General features: G+C 38.6%; 1 protein-coding gene across 1 annotated transcript in view; it reads left to right on the forward strand.

Moving 5' to 3' along the window:
* Positions 1-4,610: 4,610 nt before the first annotated feature.
* The window catches only part of EHHADH (enoyl-CoA hydratase and 3-hydroxyacyl CoA dehydrogenase), a 53,993-nt gene continuing 36,843 nt past the window's right edge, over positions 4,611-21,760 (forward strand). The window contains exons 1-3 of the mRNA XM_069475236.1: positions 4,611-4,754; positions 12,182-12,285; positions 18,653-18,825. Coding sequence (XP_069331337.1) covers positions 4,681-4,754; positions 12,182-12,285; positions 18,653-18,825 — 351 coding nt within the window. The 5' untranslated portion in view covers positions 4,611-4,680. The remainder of the gene's footprint in view (positions 4,755-12,181; positions 12,286-18,652; positions 18,826-21,760) is intronic.

Below are 21,760 nucleotides of genomic sequence, written 5' to 3' on the forward strand. Positions count from 1 at the left end.
GTTCCTGAGAAAGAGCCTAAGAAGAGCAGCTTAAGGCCGGGCGCGGTGGCTCACGCCTGTAATCCTAGCACTCTGGGAGGCCGAGGCGGGTGGATTGCTCAAGGTCAGGAGTTCGAGACCAGCCTGAGCGAGACCCCGTCTCTACTAAAAATAGAAAGACATTATATGGACACCTAAAAATCTATATAGAAAAAATTAGCCGGGCATAGTGGCGCATGCCTGTAGTCCCAGCTACTCGGGAGGCTGAGGCAGTAGGATCGCTTAAGCCCAGGAGTTTGAGGTTGCTGTGAGCTAGGCTGACGCCACGGCACTCACTCTAGCCTGGGCAACAAAGTGAGACTCTGTCTCAACAAAAAAAAAAAAAAAAAAAGAAGAGCAGCTTAGGATGGACTTGTTAGCAGCTTTAAATATTTGATGAAAAACTATTCTATTAAAGATTTAATGTATAATCCCTGAGAATAAAAGTAGAATCAAGGTCCCAGGGAATAGGGCTCTCTTTTTTTTTTTTTCAGGCAGAACTATTTACCATGCAGAGTACTGAACTCCCCGTCACTGGAAGCATTCAAAGAGTGGTGAATCATCATGTTGTTGAGGCATTCCTGTATTAGAAGGAATACTATACTAAATTACCTGGGACATCTCTCAAATGTATGTCTATGCAGTCTCTTTCTAAATAGTATCAGTTTGTCAGAAAAGCTGAAAGGGATGATCACTAGCAGATGAAATATCCTCTTCTCAGTAAAATAATTTGGTGAGAAATTAGGAGAGAGATCTGGGAACTATAGCCTAATTGCATTTTCAATACGAAATGAAATTGGATGCTGGAGAATGCCGGAGATGTCATAAAATGTGCTTGTGCTGTTGAGAAGGGACATTTCTTGCCTGCTTTTCAGTTCGGAAGCTGAAAGAGATGACATATATCATGAAAAGCTACCTGCAAACCTAAAGTGATAAGCCCAGCTTATGGAAAAGCTGAAAGGTTGAAACATGGGAGATAGCAGTGAATGCATTCTCAGTTCAGATTTTGGCTGCCTTCAGTTCAGATTTGATGGCAGCATGTGGGCGTGATCTTTAAATATGCTCAATAAGACATCATCTGACTTGTTTCTTACATACATCTCTGACTTATTTCACCTGTTAAAGATAATCAATGTGTGACTGAGTCATTTTTGCCACAGTTGTGTTTTCTCCTGATGGTTTATCTTCAACATTAAGATACTGTGTGTGTGTGTGTGTGTGTGTGTGAGTGTGTGTATACGCACAGAGTATATATTTTTAAGGCTCAACACTTGAGATTTGAACAAGCCACTTGATATTATATATATCATCATTACTGATATTATTGGTGTCAGTCTGAATACCTAGCAGAGAGACACTCTCTAAAAATATTGAATTTAACTGGGAATAAGCAGAAGCATGACAATGTGGAACGTGGGTGCCATGGTAAACTGTGGGCATGATTCAGGAGATTGAGGCAAGGGGAAGCTTTTAAAGGCAAAAGAAAGATACATAATTTGTTTTGAAACAAAAAGAACATTAGCTACAGGGGCTTATCACAGAAGGTGATATCAGTTCATCGGTGGAGATAGTGAGTAAGGCAAGCATTCTTGTGCATCGGGTTAGCTGTCCTTGTGACTCATGTAGCAAGCTGCAGTTTCAAAAGTCCTTGTTACAGGCATATGTGCATAAGAGCCCTTCAGAGAGTCTTTGTAATAATTCTTACGATAGGCATGTGTGCATGAGGCCCCTCTCTTTCTAACCTGATTCTGTTTTGTTTGGGTTTGACACAAGTGACTCCATCTTAATTTTGACAACTTTCACGTTGGTATAGTGAAAAAACTATTTTTATCCCTTCTCTCATTTCAGACATTTATGTGAGCAGCCTTTTTCCTCGAATGTCAGCCAACTTCACTGTGGAAGAGTGTACTCACTGCCCACTGTTTCACTGTATTAGTTAGGACAGGGTAAAATTCATTACCAAACAGAACCAAATTTATTTCTTGCTCCTTTAACAGTCCATGCCGGTTCCAGTCATTGGGTGGCTCTCTTCCACAAATCACTTGGGAAGTCAGGCTGCTTCTGTCTGTGGCTCTATTCTCCCCTGGAGTCTTATGTCCATCTGTCTCCCACAGTGAAAAGAGAAAGACTTGGAAGAGGGTGTGTGAAAGATTTTATCACTCAGTTCAGAAAGCACTGTTTTGTTTGCTCCAGAAAAACCTGACTGGCTTATCAGAGAAGTAAGCCTCAAATGATTCATGTTACTATTGAATGAAGTTTCATATACAACTCCCTGGGCTCTAGGGCTAATAGATCACCATTGCAGGGAAAGCCAGGTTTAGATAGCATTTCTGTTCTTACTGTGAGTACAGATTTGTATGTTCTAGCAGGCAAAAGGTCTGTATTTGCATTGAAATCCAGTTCACTGTTTACCTTTTGGGCATTATGCTAAGTTATAGCTTTATTTTCTTTTATCTTTCTTTTAAGCTTTAATGAACCACTTCTGATGAACTGATCTGTTTTTGTGAAATGGGGATATAATGCAACATAATGACAACAAGGAAAACAATGTACTTAACAAGCAAAAGCAGTAACATGCAAATAGTGTGGAAGTGTATTTGTTAAGAGGACCAGCATCCTGTTAAGTAGCAATTATTGAGACAAATTAAGTAACAAGATAATTTAAGAATATAACAATTCACAACAATGATCAAGAGTTTGTCAAGTGGTCAAGTGGTCTATAAGAAGTCTATATGCATGGTAGCACTTGCTAAATTGGCTTGTCACACTTCCATAGACTCAGCAAGTAAGGCACCCAAATGAATTTAGATAGTTTATTATTTACACAGACAGCAAAAGAAAGATCAGCATGGTATCAGCTCCCTGTATCCCTAGTCCCACAGCATGACACCAAACAGAGGGACTAGATGACAGATGTCAGGAACGGTGGGTCACGCTGTTGAGCGGCAGGGCAGGGTCAGCATATTGCGTGAGCCTGAGAGTGAGTGCCCCCTTAAATTTTGTCCACTAGGTGCCTTATTTGTGTCACCCTAAACCCCACCCTTTTAAAGAGCCAACCCTAAACCACTGCCAAGTAGTTTTATAGATCTACACAGAAGCTTTCCCTGAGATGGGGGCACAAGGCAGAAAGTTATGTGTTCAGTTGAAAATAGGGAGATAGGGGAGAAATGGCCTATAGTAGACTCCTACAAGACAGACACGAGAAACTGCCTCAAAGTAACGCCACACCATGCTTATTATCTCCCCTCGCTCCAGGAGGAATTTCAGGCCATTGAGGGCTGTGAAGCTATGCCTACCTGGCCTTTGTGGAGATGTTTAAAGTTGCTAGGATGCCATGGCAGAGTTATTTCCCTAGAGACTAATACCTGAAGGAAGATGACTGAAGTTTTTGCTGACTATAGTAAGGAAGAACTATCCTGGTCACGCACAGTCTCTCCAAGCAGAACAGACTGTTGCTTTTACATAGAGTTTTTGGGTAAGATGGAATTTAGGGATCAGCAATTTTTTAGAGGCATTAGAGATTGATAGCACCCATAAGAAGCTGATTGCTCCGATGAGGCTGTTGCTGATTTGGGTGCTCAGAGGCAGGTGCCTTGAACTGTTTGTAATTGGCTGTCATCGGTAGGTTGGCTTTGATCATTGAGGCAGCTGTGCTGGCTGGATTGTATGGGTTCTGACTGCTGCTTGTTAACAGGGCTTCAAAACAATCAGTACTTTCCTAGTAGTAGGAACCTGGTTTTTTTTGTTGTTTTTTTTTTTTTTTTTTTTTTCAGGAGGTAAATGAATATCTATGAAAATAATCCTTAATCGTTGTTAAAATTTGTGAGACATCAGTGAACAAAATTATTCCATTGTTTTTTCCTCTGAAACTTCCAGAATGCCTTCTGACCACTTGATGGACTGTGGGGTCTATGAGAAGCCAACTCTATTTAGAAAAACCTTGTCTTAGCCTGAACTTTTGGAGAGAAGAGGCTGGGCCTTGTTTATCTTTACTCTCCAGCCTAGGTCTTGCACATAATAGGTGCTCAATTCATGGATTGATGGATTATGTATTACAAATCATAATCCTTCGGAATGGCAGAAGAAGGAAAAAGAGGGTTGGGTAGACAAGAAACTCAGCTTTCACTAGTTGCTGTGTGATTGTAAGATAAGTAAAAATGATGTTCCTTAAATATTTGGTTGATATTAGTGCCATGCTCATTTAGGTGAAATGCATGATGTGTGTCGTAATCTGTCCCTGTTCAGAGGATCATGAAGATGAATACTGTGATGAGGACAGCTTGCCCGACTCAGTGAACCCAGAACTTGTCCCGAGAAGCCAGCGCCTCTGGGCCAGGGAGTTGCAAACTGCGACCTGCCAGCAGTTCCACCGGTTTTCCATCGTCCTCCCTGTTGTACTTTGTGATGGGAGCAGGACAGGAGCCAATAAAGAGAAAGAGGCGACCAGAGTATGCGGAGCGCGGGAGTGGGGTCGGGGGAAGAGGAGGGCTGCGCGGGGGAAGCTCGGGCGCGAGCAGCCGCGCGGTGGGCGGCGGCGGGAGGCGGTGCCCCGGCTTGCATTGGCCCAGCGGGCGCCCCTCCTCGCGGGGCGGCCCGGCGCTCCCGGAAAAGTGGCTTCGCCCTGTGGCGAGAGGCAGAGGCATCTTCGGTGACCGAGGAAACATGGCTGAGTATACTCGGCTGCACAACTTCCTGGCGCTGATCCGCCTCCGAAACCCGCCGGTGAACGCGATCAGGTAACCGGCTTGGTCGCTTCCAGCTGGGGGACAGCTGGGGGCCCTACCCGCCTGCTGGTTCTGTAGGCTTTGACCTTCCCTTGCTGGTTTAAAGTAATAAAGACGCTGACAGATTGAACAAGTGGCTTATGCCAGGCACCTTTTTTTTTTTTTTTGAAACCTAAATTAGCTTGGTTAATCTTCGCAGAGAACTCTCATGCCCGTTTTTACTAGTAAGGAAACTGAGTCTGAGTTACAGACAGATGGATTCTAAGCAAGGGAGCTGGATTCCAACTGGGTCTGTCGATGGCAACTTCGTGCGGAACCCTCTGCTTGTTTGCAACTTTGTCTTCGTAGGCGGAGTTTGTATTCCACAGGTCTTAGTTCGCTGTTGGACCTTGATCCAACCTCACTCCCCAACTTTGAGTCCAGACTGCCCTTACAGTGTGTGGCTAACAGCTTTACTAATCAGACAATAAAATGGTTTAACATTTTAAAAAGTAAAGTAAGGTACCCCACTTATGCCAATGCAGTGAGTAAAGGACAGTTGTGTCCAGGCCCAGAAATGCAAAATTGTTTATCCTGATCTGTTTAAACCTCAGAGTCTCGGTGCTTCCGCGGCTGACCCATGTCAGAGTAAGCCTACTAAATAGCATTTTCTGAAAAGCTGCAGTTTATTTTCTTTTATTACATTGTAGGATACCTTCCTTGTGCAGTGCACTTAGAACATTACTTTTAAAAGTGAGATCAATGCTACTTTTTGAAAATTAATGAAGTTAATTTGGTCTGGTTCTTCCGTATCTCTGAAAAAAAGTGTAGTTATACATCAGCTTTGCAAAGAAGCCACCTATCCACAGGGAGTAGGATTAGTGGAAATTATAATTTGTAAATTATAACTTACACTTTATATAAAGCGTAGTTAGAAAGGTCGTTGGTCAAAATTTCTACCACACACTGCTGCAGCAAAATAGAGACTGGATTGAAGACTAATTTTAATGGAATTTATTTTGTCTTACTGTCATGAGATTTGATTTTATCATTAGTATTAATATTACAGTTCTTATTTTAATATGAACTATTGCATTTAATACAAAAAAGTTGCCGGAATAAAATCACACAAGGATGATATGTCCATTTACTTGCTTTCCCCTGCCTCCTAAAAAGCAAAATATCCATTATATTGGTTTTGACAAAGAAAAATGTAAGTAATATGGTTACATATCAATTTTGGACTGGTCTGTATACTGATTAGAATTACTAGATATTAGGATTCTGCTGTAACCTCTGCACACAATGGGAAATTGTGGCCATCAAGACCTTAGGGGGAAAAGTTCCATAGTCTAATATCCATAGCTACCAATATTTTCCCCTCCCTGCTTTACAGAAGAAATGTTAGTAGCTACCTCATAAAGTTGTGAGGTTTAAATTAGTTGGAGATTATAAACTGGCATTTAACAGATGTGAGCAGTCATCATTCCTGTTAGTCAGAAGGCCTGTTCCAAGCCCCCACCAACAGGCCCTGCTGCTCAGAATCACTTCACCTTTGTCAATAAGATTTTCTCCACCTGGTAATAAACATTTCTCTTCCCTTTCCTTTCTGTCTTCTTCTGAACATTTTTCTAGGTATTACAGAAGTGTACATCCCAGCATGTTCATCAAGTTTAACAGGGTCTCTGATTTTTTTTCTTTATATTTTTCTTTCCTTCCTCTCTTCCTTCCTTTTCCCCTCCTGGTTCTAATTTTATGTGAGAAATTTCCTCTTCCTAGCTCACTGAAAGATGCTTATTTGACATTTTCCCCCCAGACAAATAGTTTAAATCCTTTATTGCTAATTTAGCCAGTCATGTTTCCTTCCATTCAGAGGAATACTAACTCTCTTTATAAGTGTAGGACATGCCTGATTACTAGGCTTGTCTCCTAGAACAATGGCTTTTACACTTTTTCTTTCTTTCTTTCTTTTTTTTTTTTTTTTTTTTTTGAGATAGCATCTTTTGGCCAGGCTGGAGTGCAGTGGCGCAATCATAGCTCACTGCAACCTTTAACACCTGGGCTCAAGCGATCCTCTTGCCTCAGGCTCCCAAGTAGGTAGGACTACAGGCACATGCCACCACTTCTGGCTAATTTTTCTTATTTTTTTTTTGTAGAGACAGAGTCTCATTATATTGTCCAGGCTGGTCTTGAACTCCTAACCTCAAACAATCCTCCTGCCTCAGCCTCCCAAAGTGCTGGGATTACAGAAGTGAGCCATCGGGCCTGGCTTACACTTTTTCTTGGTTGTAATCCACATAGTAAGAAACATCATGTTTTACATAGCAACTCAAGGCACAAATACATGTGAATGCATAACCAAAAAGAAAGTTTTGTGAAACAAAACCTATCCTTACATGTTATATTGTTTGATATAGTCTATTTTCTCTTCTCTTCTATTTCTTTGTTTGAAAAAATGTGGGTTGCAAGCCACAAACTTTATTTGATGACTTTTAGTTTTTAAAAAAAAGAAGCTGTCAAAAAAAGAAAGCTCTCTTATGGTCAAAGACTTTTGGTCAGCACTCCTGAAATGTTATCTTTACTCCAGACTCTGTTTCTCCATACCTAACAGTATGGAGAAAGATAATTTCTTAACCCCTGTGGCCTCCACGTTGCTACAAGACTGTGGTTCCTGTCAGTCAGCTTGAATCTAGTAAAGCTTATCTGTTATAGTTGTTTTTATTTTTCTTTTTTTCCTGTTTTTGATTTTTGCAGAATTAACAAGAACGTTAAAAAAAAGAGGAGGCGGCCGGGCGCGGTGGCTCACGCCTGTAATCCTAGCACTCTGGGAGGCCGAGGTGGGCGGATCGTTTGAGCTCAGGAGTTCGAGACCAGCCTGAGCAAGAGCGAGACCCCATCTCTACTAAAAATAGAAAGAAATTATATGGACAGCTAAAAATATATATAGAAAAAATTAGCCGGGCATGGTGGCGCATGCCTGTAGTCCCAGCTACTCGGGAGGCTGAGACAGGAGGATCGCTTGAGTTCAGGAGTTTGAGGTTGCTGTGAGCTAGGCTGACGCCATGGCACTCACTCTAGCCTGGGCAACAGAGTGAGACTCTGTCTCAAAAAAAAAAAAAAAAAAAAAAAAAAAAAAAAAGAGGAGGGGTTGGAACAATGGGAAAAGCTAGTTTATTCTCCTTAGTGGCACTGATTGAACTAATTTTGGCTAATTTTGTAGGCATCATTTACCTAGAAGGAAATATATGACCTTTGGGCTTCTCAATATTACATAATGCTTCTGAATCTGTTTTTCATTATTAGATTTGGTTTCTGATTTACCAAAGGCAAGAAGTTTTTTTTGGATTTTATCCTAGGTTAAGAAATGAAAAGTAATTAGGTGAAAGGGAATCATTTACAAGGGCAAGTATCTCCTTTATTCTCTGAGGTTTTAACTCATTGTTGCTGATCTTAACAATATGGCCTTTATAGAAGTTCGTTGCTTATTTTAAGATTTTTTTCACCCTGTATATTAAAGAACAGAAATTTTACCCAGAATTACAAGGCAAAACTGATTGGAATCTGGTTCTATCATTTTTTAAATTTTTAATTATTATGGGGACATAATAGTTGTATATATTTGTGGAGCATATATGATGTTCTGATACAGGCATACAATGTATAATAATCAAATCAGGGTAATTGGGGTATCTATCACCTCAAGCATTTATCATTTCTTTGTACAGGGAACATTCCAATTCTACTCTTAGTTATTTTAAAATATACAATAACTTATTGTTACAGTCACCCTTTTGGGCTATCAAACATTAGATCTTACTGATTCTATCTAACTATATGTTTGTACCCATTACCCATCGTCACTTTATTGCCCCCTCCCCGCTATCCGTCCCTGCCATCATTCTATTCTCTATCTCTGTGAGATCAATTGTTTTAATTTTTAGCTCTCACATATAAGTGAGAATGTGCAAAATTTGTCTTTCTGTGCTTGGTTTATTTCACTTACTGTTCTCCAGTTCCATCTATGTTGTTGCAAATGACAGGATTTCATTCTTTTTTATGGCTAATATTCCGTGGTATATATGAACCACAATATTTCATTATATATATGTACCACATTTTTTTTATCCATTCATCTCTTGATGGACACTTAGGTTGATTCCAAATCTTGACTATTGTGAATATTGCTGCAATAAACATGGGAGTACAGATACCTTTTTTATATATTGTTTTCCTTTCTTTTGGATATATACCTAACAGTGGGATTGCTGGGTCATATGGCAGTTATATTTTTAGTTTTTTAAGGAACCTCCATACTGTTCTCCACAGTGGTTGTACTAATTTACATTCCCACCAACAGCATATGAGGGTTCTCCTTTCTCCACTTCCTCACCAGCATTCATTATTGCCTCTTTTGGATAAAAGCCATTTTAACTGGGGTGAGATGATATCTCATTGTACTTTTGATTTGCCTTTCTCTGATGACTAATGATAGTAAGCATTTTTTCATATACCCATTGGCCATTGGTCATTTGTATGTCTCTTTTGAGAAATGTCTATTCAGATCTTTTGCCCATTTTTAAACTGTATTATTTGATTTTTTTTTTCCCTATTGAGTTGTTCGAGCTCCTTATATATTCTAGTTATTAATCCTTTGTCAGATGGGTAGTTTGCAAATATTTTCTCCCACTCTGTGGGTTGTTTCTTTGCTTTGTTGTTTCCTTTGTTGTGCAAAAGCTTTTTAGCTTGATGTGATCCCATTTGTCCATTTTGGCTTTAGTTGCCTGTGCTTTTGGATATTACTCAAGAAATCTTTGCCCAGACCAATGTCCTAGAGTATTTCTCCAATGCTTTTTTCTAGTACCTTCATAGTTTCAGGTCTTAGATTTAAGTCTTTAATGCATTTTGACTTGATTTTTGTATATGGCAAGAGATGGGGTCTAGCTTCATTCTCCTGCACATGGATACCCAGTTTTCCCAGCACCATTTATTGAAGAGGCTGTCCTTTCCCCACTGTATGTTCTTGGCACCTTTATGAAAAATGAGATCATCATAGATGTGTGTATTTATTTCTGAGTTCTCTATTCTGTTCCATTGGGCAGTATGTCTGTTTTTATGTCAGTACCATGCTGTTTTAGTTACCACAGCTCTGTATTATGATTTGAAGTTAGGTAATGTGATTCCTTCAGTTTGTTCTTTTTGCTCAGGACTGCTTTGGCTGCGCTGGGGCTTTTGTGGTTCCATAAAAATTTTAGGATTATTTTTTCTATTTCTGTGAAGAATGTCATTGGTATTTTGATAGGGGTTGCATTGAATCTTTAAATTGCTTTAGGTAGTATGGACATTCTAATAATGCTGATTCTTCTAATCCATAAGCATGGAATATCTTTCCTTTTTTGGCGTCCTCTTCAATTTCTTTTACCAATGTTTTATAGTTTTCATTATAGAGATCTTTCACTTCTTTGATAAAGTTTATTCTTAGATATTTCATTTTATTTATAGCTATTGTAAATGGGATTACTTTCTTGTTTTTTTTTTTTTTTTTTTTCAGATTGTTTGCTCTTGGCATATAGAAATGCTACTGGTTTTTGTAAGTTGATTTTGTGCCCTCCAACTTTACTAAATTTGTTTATCAGTTCTAATAGTTTTTTGGTGGAGTCTCTGCACCAACTGCAGTGCTTGCAGTTGGGCTGGCTGCCACAGCCAGTGTCTTACTGGGTAATGTGCACCCCAAGTCCACTGCTTTGAGCACAGTACAGCCTAGGACTTGTCCAAGGACTGCAGTCTTTGTGGCTTGACTGTCTGTCAAGTTTATTCTGGGCCCCAGGCCATTTTCATTAATTGGTGGTGGACCTAGCCGGAACTCAGGTTCCTACTACTGGATTCCCCTCTGGCTGGGGCAGTGTAAATATTCCCTCTGTGGGCGCTGACAGAATTCTGCCCTGTGTTGTGTCCCTTTGTGACAGGGCAGCGCTAAGTTCCAATGCAAAGTCCCATAATCACTTCACTTTGCCTCCCCCAAGCACAGAGATTCTCTCTCCACCCAGCACTGGTGTTGGGTGCTGCGGGGGGATGGGGAAGGGGTGGCATAGGCAGTGTAAGGCTGTCTTTCCTACCCTCTTCAGTGTTTCTTTCCTTGATATAATGTTAAAAACCAGGTACTGTGATTGCTTACCTGATTTTAGGTTCTTATGAAGGTGCTTTCTTGCATGGATAGTTGTTCAATTTGGTGTTCCTGCAGGGGCATGATCACTGGAGTGTTCTATTCAGCCATCTTGCTCTGTCTCCCTTCCTATATCATTTTTCCTTTAAGCAGTTTCTCACCACTTTCCCCAGATTCTCCTCCTTTACCATCCCTTGGCACTTATTAATCCCCTGCTTCTGGCAAATTTTCCTTTCTTGGTCTTTATGATTTTGGGCTCCCTTGTTGCTGAATCACTCTGCTAAGCCTCTCCCCTTATTAAATGAAGATGTATCCGGAGGATTTGCTCTCAGCTGTCTTTTCTTTTTCTTTGGTAGACTCATTCAATCTTGGCTTTAGCTATCTCTTCTGTGGATGATGTCCTCATATACCGAAATGTGGCAAAATCTACAACACCTTGCCTTTATCTGCTAAATTATTTATCATTAGGTTTGGCTGTCAGTGACAGAAAACTCAAAATAATAGTGAATTCAACATTAAAAGTTAATTTCTCTTATAGCAGTGTCCTAGAATGGTATGGCTGCTCCACAATCATCAGAGACCGCAATTCTATCTTTTGCTCTGCCATCTTCAATACATGGTTTCTACCTCTTGGCCCAAGATGGCTGCTCAATCTAACCATCACATCTGCATACCTGCCAGGAGTAGGGAGGAAAGATAAGGAGAAAAGCATGCTCAATCCTTTAAGGACTCTTTCCAAAAGTTGATGTTCTGAATATGCTTCCATCCCATTGGCCAGAACTTAGTGCCCCTGCAGACCTTACTGCAAAGTAGGTTGGAAAATTTAGTCTTTATTTTGGGCAATCAAAAATCCAGCTAAAAACCAGATGTTTTAATACTTAGAAGGTAGAGAGGAATGACCATTTGAAGTAACTAGCAGCCCTTGCCACTTCTCCTAGATAATTTCTCCTTTAGTTTTCTTATATGACAAATTGAAAGTAACTTCATCCCCCTCTGACCTTTACACAATTCCAGTTTTACACAAACATTACACAAACATCACTTTCTTTGTACCTTTATTACAGCACTCATCTTAGTGTGCCTTACATGATAAATTGTCTTTATCAGATAACTTCTTTCACTGTGCGTAGAAAACATATAATGATATTTTTAAATTGGTTAGTGCCGATTCTAAGTGGTCAGAGTTAAACCACAGTGCAAGAAAATAATTTTTCATTGTTAGGAAAGGAAAAAACTCTGAGATAGTAGGAATTTCATTCTGACTAATTTGCTTCATGCAATTTTTTTTTTCTTCTTTTAGTGCAGCTGTAGTCCACAGAATAAAAGAGGGACTGCAAAAAGCTATAGAAGACCATACGGTAAAAGCCATTGTGATTTGTGGAGCTGATGGCAAATTCTCTGCAGGTAACTAGAGTCTAACTCTTGCCCACTATCTCTGGAATCCAGCCACATACTAAGATCAATATTGTGTTAGCTATCCCTGTGGCTAATAACTTAGTGTGGGCAATGGATATGGGAGAATTGAGTGGAAATGAGAAACATTGTGGGAAAAGAGAGAGGAATCACAAGAGAGACCTGGAGAAGACTTTGGCCTTAGTCTCTTTTATATTGCATTGGGCCTTTGGAGGAAATTTAGTTCCAGGCTTGATGGGTGTTATACTTGCTGGTATGCACCTGCTCATACATCCATGCTCTGCATGTGTCTCCACCCTATATGAACTTGGGCAAGTCTCTTTAATCTCCTAAACCTCAGTTCCTCTATCTATTAAGTAGAAATAATAATAACTATCTTAAAGGGTTTTTGTGAGATTAAATGAGATATCTGAAAGCTCCTGGTATAGTGCCTGCACACTAAAGATGTTCAGTGAACATTGTTTTTAATTCATGCACAGTCTTAATATGGAATTCATTTTTCTTCTAATAGTCACTGATCTTAGTGACCATGGCACTACTTTATTGGATTATTATGTGAAGAAGAAAATAAAATTGAGAAAATATGGCAAAAGTATTCTGAAATGGTGATTTATTCAGTGGTATTTGTGGCACCTTTTCTTCTTTTCCCGAATGAATATATTATACTTTTTGAAAAAGTCATGTGCATATGAGGGCCTATTCAATCTTGCGACAGCCAGAGAAATTTAATATGTGTTAACTGTAGCCTGGAAAGACAAAGATGTTGGATCATGGAAATAAATACATATAAAAATGTTAATCATTATAATAATTACCATTTATCTTGCCTGTTATATTCCAGTACTATGTAGGCTATTTATTAATTAATAATAATGAAAATAGCACTTTTACCAAGAGTTTTTAATCCTCAATAAATCCTCCAATCCCCATTTACAGATGAGAAAATTGAGCCTGAGAGACATTAAAATAATGTACCAAATATTAACCGGCTATTAAATGGCTTATTCACTATTTGACAACCTAAGTTTGTATACCCAAAATGGTGGCTTTGAGGCATGGAAAAAAGGATCAGAATCATAAAGAACTTGATATTTCTTTGTAAGGAAGGAAGTGGAAGAGAGAATGTAATTAGAGTTCAGAGGCAGAAAAAAGAATTCTTCTAGAAAAGCATTAGGGATTATCAAACTTGACTTAATGTACTTACATAGAACAATGTGCCCCCAAACTGGAAAATAAACGTTCTTTTGAAATACATCTGGAACATTAACAAAAATTGACCAGATGCTGGATCATAAAAGCTTATCTAAATAAATTTCATTTAGAGTATATTCTGTGACAACAATGCAATTAAGCTAGAAATCAATAACAAAAGTACAACTAGAAATTCTCATGTGTTTGGGAATTAAATTCATTTCTTAATAACCTCTGAGTCAAAACAGAAATCATAATGGAATTTAGAAAAAAATTTGAACTGAATGACAATGAAAATATAACATAAAACTTGAGGGATGCAACTAAAGTAAAACTTATCAGGAAATTTATAGATTTAAAAGTAAATATTAGGACTGGACATGGTGGCTCACTTCTGTAATTCTACCACTCTGGGAGACCCAGGCAAGAGGACAGCTTGAGGTTAGGAGTTCTAGACCAGCCTCAGCAAGAGCAAGACCCCCGTCTCTACTAAAAATAGAAGGAAATTAGGGGGAAAACTAAAAATAGAAAAAATTAGCCAGGCGTGGTGGCACATGCCTGTAGTCCCAACTACTTGGGATGCTGAGGCAGGAGGATCACTTGAGCCTAGGAGTTTGAGGTTGCTGTGAGATAGGCTGATGCACAGCACTCTAGCCCGGGCAACAGAGCAAGACTGTGACTCAAACAAACAAACAAAAAGTACATATTAGAAAAGAAAAAGGCTGAAACATAGTGAACCAAGCATCTATATCAAGAAACTGACAAAACAAAGAGTAAAATGGACCCAAATATAGTAGGAGAAAGGAAATAATAAGGAGAAATTAATGAAATAGAAAACATCTGAATGAAGAGGAACAACAATGTCAAAAGCTAGTTCTTTGAAACTAAAACTAATAAAATTGATGAACTTCTGAAGAGATTGATCAAGGGAAAAAAGACATATGAGGAATAATGAAGGGGATATCACTGCAAATGCTGTAGCCACTAAAAAAGAAAATGAAGATATTATGAATTAGTGGGGGAAAAAAATAGCTTACCAAAATGGACTCAAGAAGAAATAGGAAACTCAACTAGTTCTATAACCATGAAAGAAATTCAATCAGTAATCAAAAATCTCACTAAGTAAATTCCAGGCCCAGATAACTTCATTGGTAAGCTCTACTGTAAAGTCAAGGAAAACATTCTGATTTTACACAAATATTTTAGAGAATCAAAAAAGAGGGGACACTTCCTGTATTAGTTTCCTAGAGCTGCTGTAACAAATTGCCACAAACTGAGTATCCTAAAACAACAGAAATGTATTCCCTCACTGATCTGGAGGCTAGAAGTTTGTAATCAAGATATCAGCAGGGCCATTCTTCCTCCAAAGTCTTTAGGGAAGAATCCTTCCTTGTTCTAGCTTCTTGTGGTTGCTGGCAATCTTTGGATTGTAGATACATAACTCTAATCTCTGCTCTGTCTTCACATGGCCTTCTCCCCACGTGTCTGTGTCCAAATTTCCCTGGTCTTATGTAGGCCTCCCCTAATCCACTATGACCCCATCTTACCTTGATTACATCTGCAAAGACCTCATTTCCAAATAAGGTCCTATTCACAGGTTACGAATGAGCACTATTTAACTCAGTACACTTCCCAACTCATTTTGTGAGGCTAGCATAACCTTGATACCAACACCTGACAAGGACAGTAAGGAAAAGAAAAATTATATGCCAACTTCATTCATAAATATAGATAGAAAAAACTTACTGCATTATAAAACTGAATCTAACAATATATAAAAAATATAGCACATCACTTTTGTCCTACAAATATCAGATTGGTTGAACACTAGAAGATCAATGTAATTTATCCCCTCAAAAAATTAAAGAGAAAAATTGTATGATTATGTCAAGAGACGCAGAAAAAATATTCTGGCCAGGTGTAGTGGCGCATGCCTGTAATCCTATCACTTTGGGAGGCCGAAGCGGTAGGATTGCTAGAGCCCAGGAGTTTGAGGTTGCAGTGAGCTATGAAGATGCCACTGCACTCTAGCTGGGGTGACAGAGCAAGACCCTGTGTCAAAAAAAAAAAAAAAAAAAAGAAAGAAAAATTCTAAGCATGGCATGGTGGCATGGTGGCATGGTGACACGGTGGCACGCACCTATAATCCCAGCTACTCAGGAGGCTGAGGCAGGAGTATCCCTTGAGTCGAGGAGTGGAAGACCAGCCTGGGCAACACAGTGAGACCCTGTATCAAAAAAAAAAAAAAATTCTTATTAAACCATGTTGAGAAAGGAAATTTCTTAAGCAGGCAAAAGATAACTATTTTGTATAACCTACAACGAACATCAAACAAAATGGTAAATTGAAAGCTTTCCTTGTGAGAAAGGAACAAAACAAGGCTGACTGCTTTCACCCTTTCTATTTGACATTGTATTCAAGGTCCCAGCCAGTGCAGTAAGGCTAACAAAAGAAATAGTATTAAAAAAGTGTAAAGATTGGAAAGGAATAAATGAAATTTCATTATTCAGAAGATATGATAATATTTGTAGAAAAATCAAAATAATATATTGGAAAATTATTAGAATTAATATAATTTGGCAGTTTTGCTGGATATAAAGTCAATATCCAAAAACTAATTGGATTTCTATATGCTGGAAATAATTAAAAAGTGAAATCACTATATTCTTGTCTATGCCTTGCTTTATGTAAACTTGGGATAATAATACCTCTAACTTTACACTCTAAGTAGAAGAATATAATATAGCTTTTAAGAATGTGAGCTTTGTAGTCAAATTGCCTAAGTTCAAATCCCTATTCTACCAGTTACTAGTCATATGTCTGCACTAGTCATTTAACATCTCAAAGCCTTAACTTCCTTACCTGAAAGTGGGGATTGTTATGATTGTTATACTACTTAACCCAGGTGTTATGAAAATTAAATGAGACAATATGTGAAACTACATAACATAGTGCCTGATGTATGTATTTATCCAATAAATGTTAATTTCTATTATTACATGAAAACCCATCTCAATCAAAAGTTACAAGTATGATAGGCCTGAGACTCAGATTGAAATTGATCATGTTTCTCTACAATCAAAGAAATTTAAAAAACAATGAAACAAAACACTGGACTAGAGAGTGAAATATGATGGGTTGGTGAGAAAAAATATAACCCCTGGATTGGTGCTAGATGAGGATCATGTAGCAAAAGAAAAAAATGAATAGGCTAAATATGAAATAATTATTTTTTTTAACTTCTACCTAATTTCATGTTTTAAAAGAATAGATAATGCTACAGGAAAAAACTCATTGTGCATAATGTTATGTAAAATAGGAAAATATTTTAAAATTTTACAGTATTCTCTAAATACTAAATATATTTATTAAACTTTCATTTAATTCTCACATCAGTCACTTAAGATAGTTATTGAGAAAAAAAGGTTAAATAACTTACTCAAGGTCACAAAGCCATTTACATATGTGCATGGGGAAAAGAACTAAGAGTTCATCAAAATAAATTGTTATCTCTGGTGATCTTTATGTTCTTTATAATTTTGTATAATTTTCAAATTTTCCATAATATGTTATTTTTATAATTAGGAAAACCAATAAATGTTACTTTTAATTGAAGATAAAAAACTTGGCCGGACGTGGTGGCTCACGCCTGTAATCCTAGCCCTCTGGGAGGCCGAGGTGGGTGGATCGCTCGAGATCAGGAGTTCGAGACCAACCTGAGCAAGAATGAGACCCCCGTCTCTACTAAAAATAGAAAGAAATTATCTGGCCAACTAAAATATATATATACAAAAAATTAGCCGGGCATGGTGGCACATGCCTGTAGTCCCAGCTACTCGGGAGGCTGAGGCAGTAGGATCGCTTAAGCCCAGGAGTTTGAGGTTGCTGTGAGCTAGGCTGATGCCATGGCACTCACTGTAGCCCGGGCAACAAAGCGAGACTCTGTCTCAAAAAGAAAAAAAAAAAAAAAAAGATAAACTATTATCTATACAGTTTTTTTATAGAATGATAATGTAATTCTAAGCTAGTTGATTAACATATAACTCACAAATATGTATGCATGTTACCCTGATATTTTATATTGTAACGACTTATGCCCTAAACAAAGACATGGGGCAAAATTGCTGTGAACAGGGTTGATGAGCAGTATCTCACAAAAAATGAGAGGGGCTGACTCAATCTCACAATAGTGGTCATTGGAGGAGATTTTTAACTTTTTTAAAGATAAGAGTTGCTAGTTGTCATATAGAAAGACAGTTTTTAGAAGATTACAGGATCACTGGTAAAGATTTGAGGATTTTTCTCTGATATTGTTGTACATTTTCCAAGCTAGTCTTCCTTTATTGTGTCTCCAGCCAAAGGATAAAGTTTAAGGGCCTGAAGACATTTTTTTTTTTTTTTTTTGAGACAGAGTCTCACTCTGTTGCCCGGGCTACAGTGAGTGCTGTGGCATCAGCCTAGCTCACAGCAACCTCAAACTCCTGGGCTTAAGCGACCCTACTGCCTCAGCCTCCCAAGTAGCTAGGACTACAGGCATGCGCCACCATGCCCGGCTAATTTTTTCTATATATATTTTTAGTTGGCCAGATAATTTCTTTCTATTTTTAGTAGAGACAGGGTCTCGCTCTTGCTCAGGCTGGTCTCGAACTCCTGAGCTCAAACGATCCACCCGCCTCGGCCTCCAGAGTGCTAGGATTACAGGCGTGAGCCACCGCGCCTGGCCAACATTTCTTTTTCGGGTTTGTTTTTTGTTTTTTTTTTTGAGACATTGTCTCACTCTGTTGCCCGGGCTAGAGTGCCGTGGTGTCAGCCTAGCTCACAGCAACTTCAAACTCCTGGGCTCAAGCAATCCTACTGCCTCAGCCTCCCGAGTAGCTGGGACTACAGGCATGTACCACCATGTCTGGCTAATTTTTTCTATATATTTTTAGTTGTCCAGCTAATTTCTTTCTATTTTTTTAGTAGAGTCGGGGTGTCATTCTTGCTCAGGCTGGTCTCGAACTCCTGAGCTCAAACAATCTGCCCGCCTTGGCCTCCCAGAGTGCTTGGATAATCCTACAGGAGTGAGCCACCATGCCCAGCCCCAAAGATATTTCTTAAGAATCAGCAAGTACCTTACTGTTATGTAACAAAGTCCAGGTATTTCTCCTTGTCTTTGTGCCTTCAGGTGCTGATATCTATGGCTTCAGCGCTCCTAGAATCTCTGGCGACCGGCTGTCACAAGTCGTAGATGATATACAGAGAAGTGAGAAGCCCGTGGTGGCAGCTATCCAAGGCATGGCTTTAGGAGGGGGACTAGAGCTGGCTCTGAGCTGTCACTACAGGATTGCCCACACAGAGGTAACAGCTGAGGCTCCACATAGGGGTTGGTGTGTGAGGCTTTTTGTTAGGGCAAGCTCTAAACGTAGTCAGATAATTTTAAATGCTTAGCTTACTGGTTAACAACTCCGGGATATCTCTAGCACTGGTGTGCAGGTATTATGTACCAGTACAGTGGTGCTGATTGTTAAAAATGTTGAAATACTGTACTTCCATTCTGTTTGGTAAGTATCTGCTACTCTGAGCCCTCTGTCTGTCTCTTTGCTTCCCTTAACCTTAGTCCTAGGACCTCCTTATGATTCATAAACTAAAGGGGAACTCCTGAGTTGATAGAGGGCCCCAGGCCTCTGCTCCAAAACTATGGCTCATATCAGGTTTCACTGATGCTATGCTCATGCCATATGAGGTGTTAAATATTTTGACCATCACCCCTAAGTATGCATTCTCTATCTCAAAGATGTCACTTTTGTGCCCCCTTATAATTATCAGTACCTAAAATGACAAATTTCTACTGGAAACAGCACAAAACTAGTAAATGTTTTTCTTTTCTTTTCTTTCTCCCTCCCCTCCCCTGCCCACCGTTCTCCTCCCCTGTCCTGCCCTCCCCTTCCTTCCGTCCTTCCTTCCTTTCTTCCTTCCTTCCTTTTTTTTACAGGTGAGTTAGAGAAACTATTTTGTACCCTTTTAAGTTTGGAGCATTGGCAGTGCTGCAGGGAAACACAGCCTATATTATTTGCCACACCGTGTATATTTTGTATGTCATATTTGTTAACAAGAAAGCATTTGAAAGCAATTACACAATTTAAATAAATCCATCATTTCCACACAAACTTCCAAGGTTGGTTTCATTGGTATGTGGGATTCTACTTTGATGGGGTGGCAGTTGTTTTACATGAGCCTGTGACCCTCAGGCAGCTCATCACCATGGAAGGAGCGAATTCACACAGGATTTCATCCGCCCTTCACTGAGATGTTTAATTTCCATCATGAGGACCTTGCTCAGTTACACAGGATCTGCCCTGGCAATCAACCTAGCATCCGGGTGGAATGCCACCCACCCTGGGCAGTGCTCTGGGACAGAAGGGCACAAGGAGATGTTAATTATTTACAGTGGCAGATTAGTCAGGATGCAAAGGGTACCTGGGCCACCATCCACTGGGGTTAATTAAATACATTTATTTCTGAAAATGGGTTTAATTTGAGCCATTAGGCATGTAGAATGCGGTCTGTGATACCAGTATGTATCACAATATGTATAACGGTAACATTTTTGGTAAGGAATAAATTTTTCTAATGATATAAATAATGTTTATTATTGTAGTGGACTAGAAAATACAGCAAAGTATAAAGACGTAAACTAAAGTCGCCATAAACTCATAGTTCAGAAATAACCACTAATGACATTCTATTCATTGTATTATATTTCCTTCTGGTCTTTTTCCTATGTTCCTATATAATTTTGTTTCTTACAGTTTCTTTAACTTTTAAAAACTTTTTTTTTTTTTTTTTTTTTTTAAAGAGACAAGTTCTCGTAGTGTTGCCTAGGCTGGGGGGTAGTGGTGTGATCATAGTGCGCTGGAGCCTTGAACTCCTGGGCTCAAGCAATCCTCCCATCTCAGCCTCCTGTGTAGCTAGTACAAGTATGCACCACCACACCTGGATAAGTCTTTTTGTTTTTATAGAGATGGGGGTCTCTCATTGTTGCCCAGGCTGGTCTTGAACGCCTGGCCTCCAGTGATACTCCTGCCTCAGCCTCCCAAAGTGCTGGGATTACAGGTGTGAGCCATCATACCCAACCAAAAACCTTTCTTTTAAAAAAACTACATTTGGGATTTTATTGTATTGAGTCCACACTCTATTTTTATACTATAACATTTAACCCATTATTAAGTATTCTTTATTCTGCCAATCTCTGCCTTTAATTGGAGAGTTTAATACATTTATATTTCATGCAACTATTGATAAGGAAGAACTTCTGCCATTTTGTTATTTGTTTTCTATGCTTTATATCTATTTTTTATTACTCATTTCTTCCATTACTGTTTTCATTTGTGTTAAATAGATATTTTCTAGTGTACCCTTTTACTTCTCTTGTTTCTTTTATTATATATTTTTGAGTTATTCTCTTAGTGGTGGTTGCCTTGGTAATGCAATTAACATCTTTTTAAAATTTTTAATTATTATGGGTACATAATAGTTGTATATATTTATGGAGTACATAAATATATCCCATAAATACGTTTTGCTTTGATATGGGCATACAATGCATAATAATCAAATAAGGATAATTGCGGAATCCATCATCTCAAGCATTTATCATTTCTTTATGTTGGGAACATTCCAATTCCACTCTTCATTATTTTAAAGTATACAGTAACTCATTGTTGACTATAATCACCCTGTTGTGCTATCAAATATTAGATCATGTTCATTATATCTAACTATATTTTGCACTTGTTCACCATCCTCAGTTGCCTCCCACTACAATTAACATCTTAATTTATACTAATCTAGTTCAGACTAATATCAACTATAATTTCAATAGTATACACAAAATTTTCTCCCCTATAGTTTCATTACTGACCCCTTTATGTTATTATTGTCACAAATTGTATCTTTATACATTATATTCCCATTAACATAGATATATCATTATTGCTTTATATAGTGTCCTTTAAATCAGATAAGAAAAAGAGGAATTACAAACAAAAAAATACATTAGTACTGTCTTTTATATTTACCTATGTATTTATTCTTTATCAGTGTTCTTTATTTCTTCATGTGAATTCAAGTTACTATCTAGTGTCCTTTCATTTCAGCCTGAAGGATTTCTTATAGGGCAGATCTGCTAGCAACAAATTCCCTTTTTATTTATCTGGGAATGTGTTAATTTTGCCTTCATTTGCAAAGGATAGTTTTGCTAGATACAAAATTCTTGGTTGACAGTTATTTTTTT

The sequence above is a fragment of the Eulemur rufifrons genome, chromosome 7 (genome assembly GCF_041146395.1).
Source record: "Eulemur rufifrons isolate Redbay chromosome 7, OSU_ERuf_1, whole genome shotgun sequence".
In the NCBI taxonomy this organism is placed as follows: Eukaryota; Metazoa; Chordata; class Mammalia; order Primates; family Lemuridae; genus Eulemur; species Eulemur rufifrons.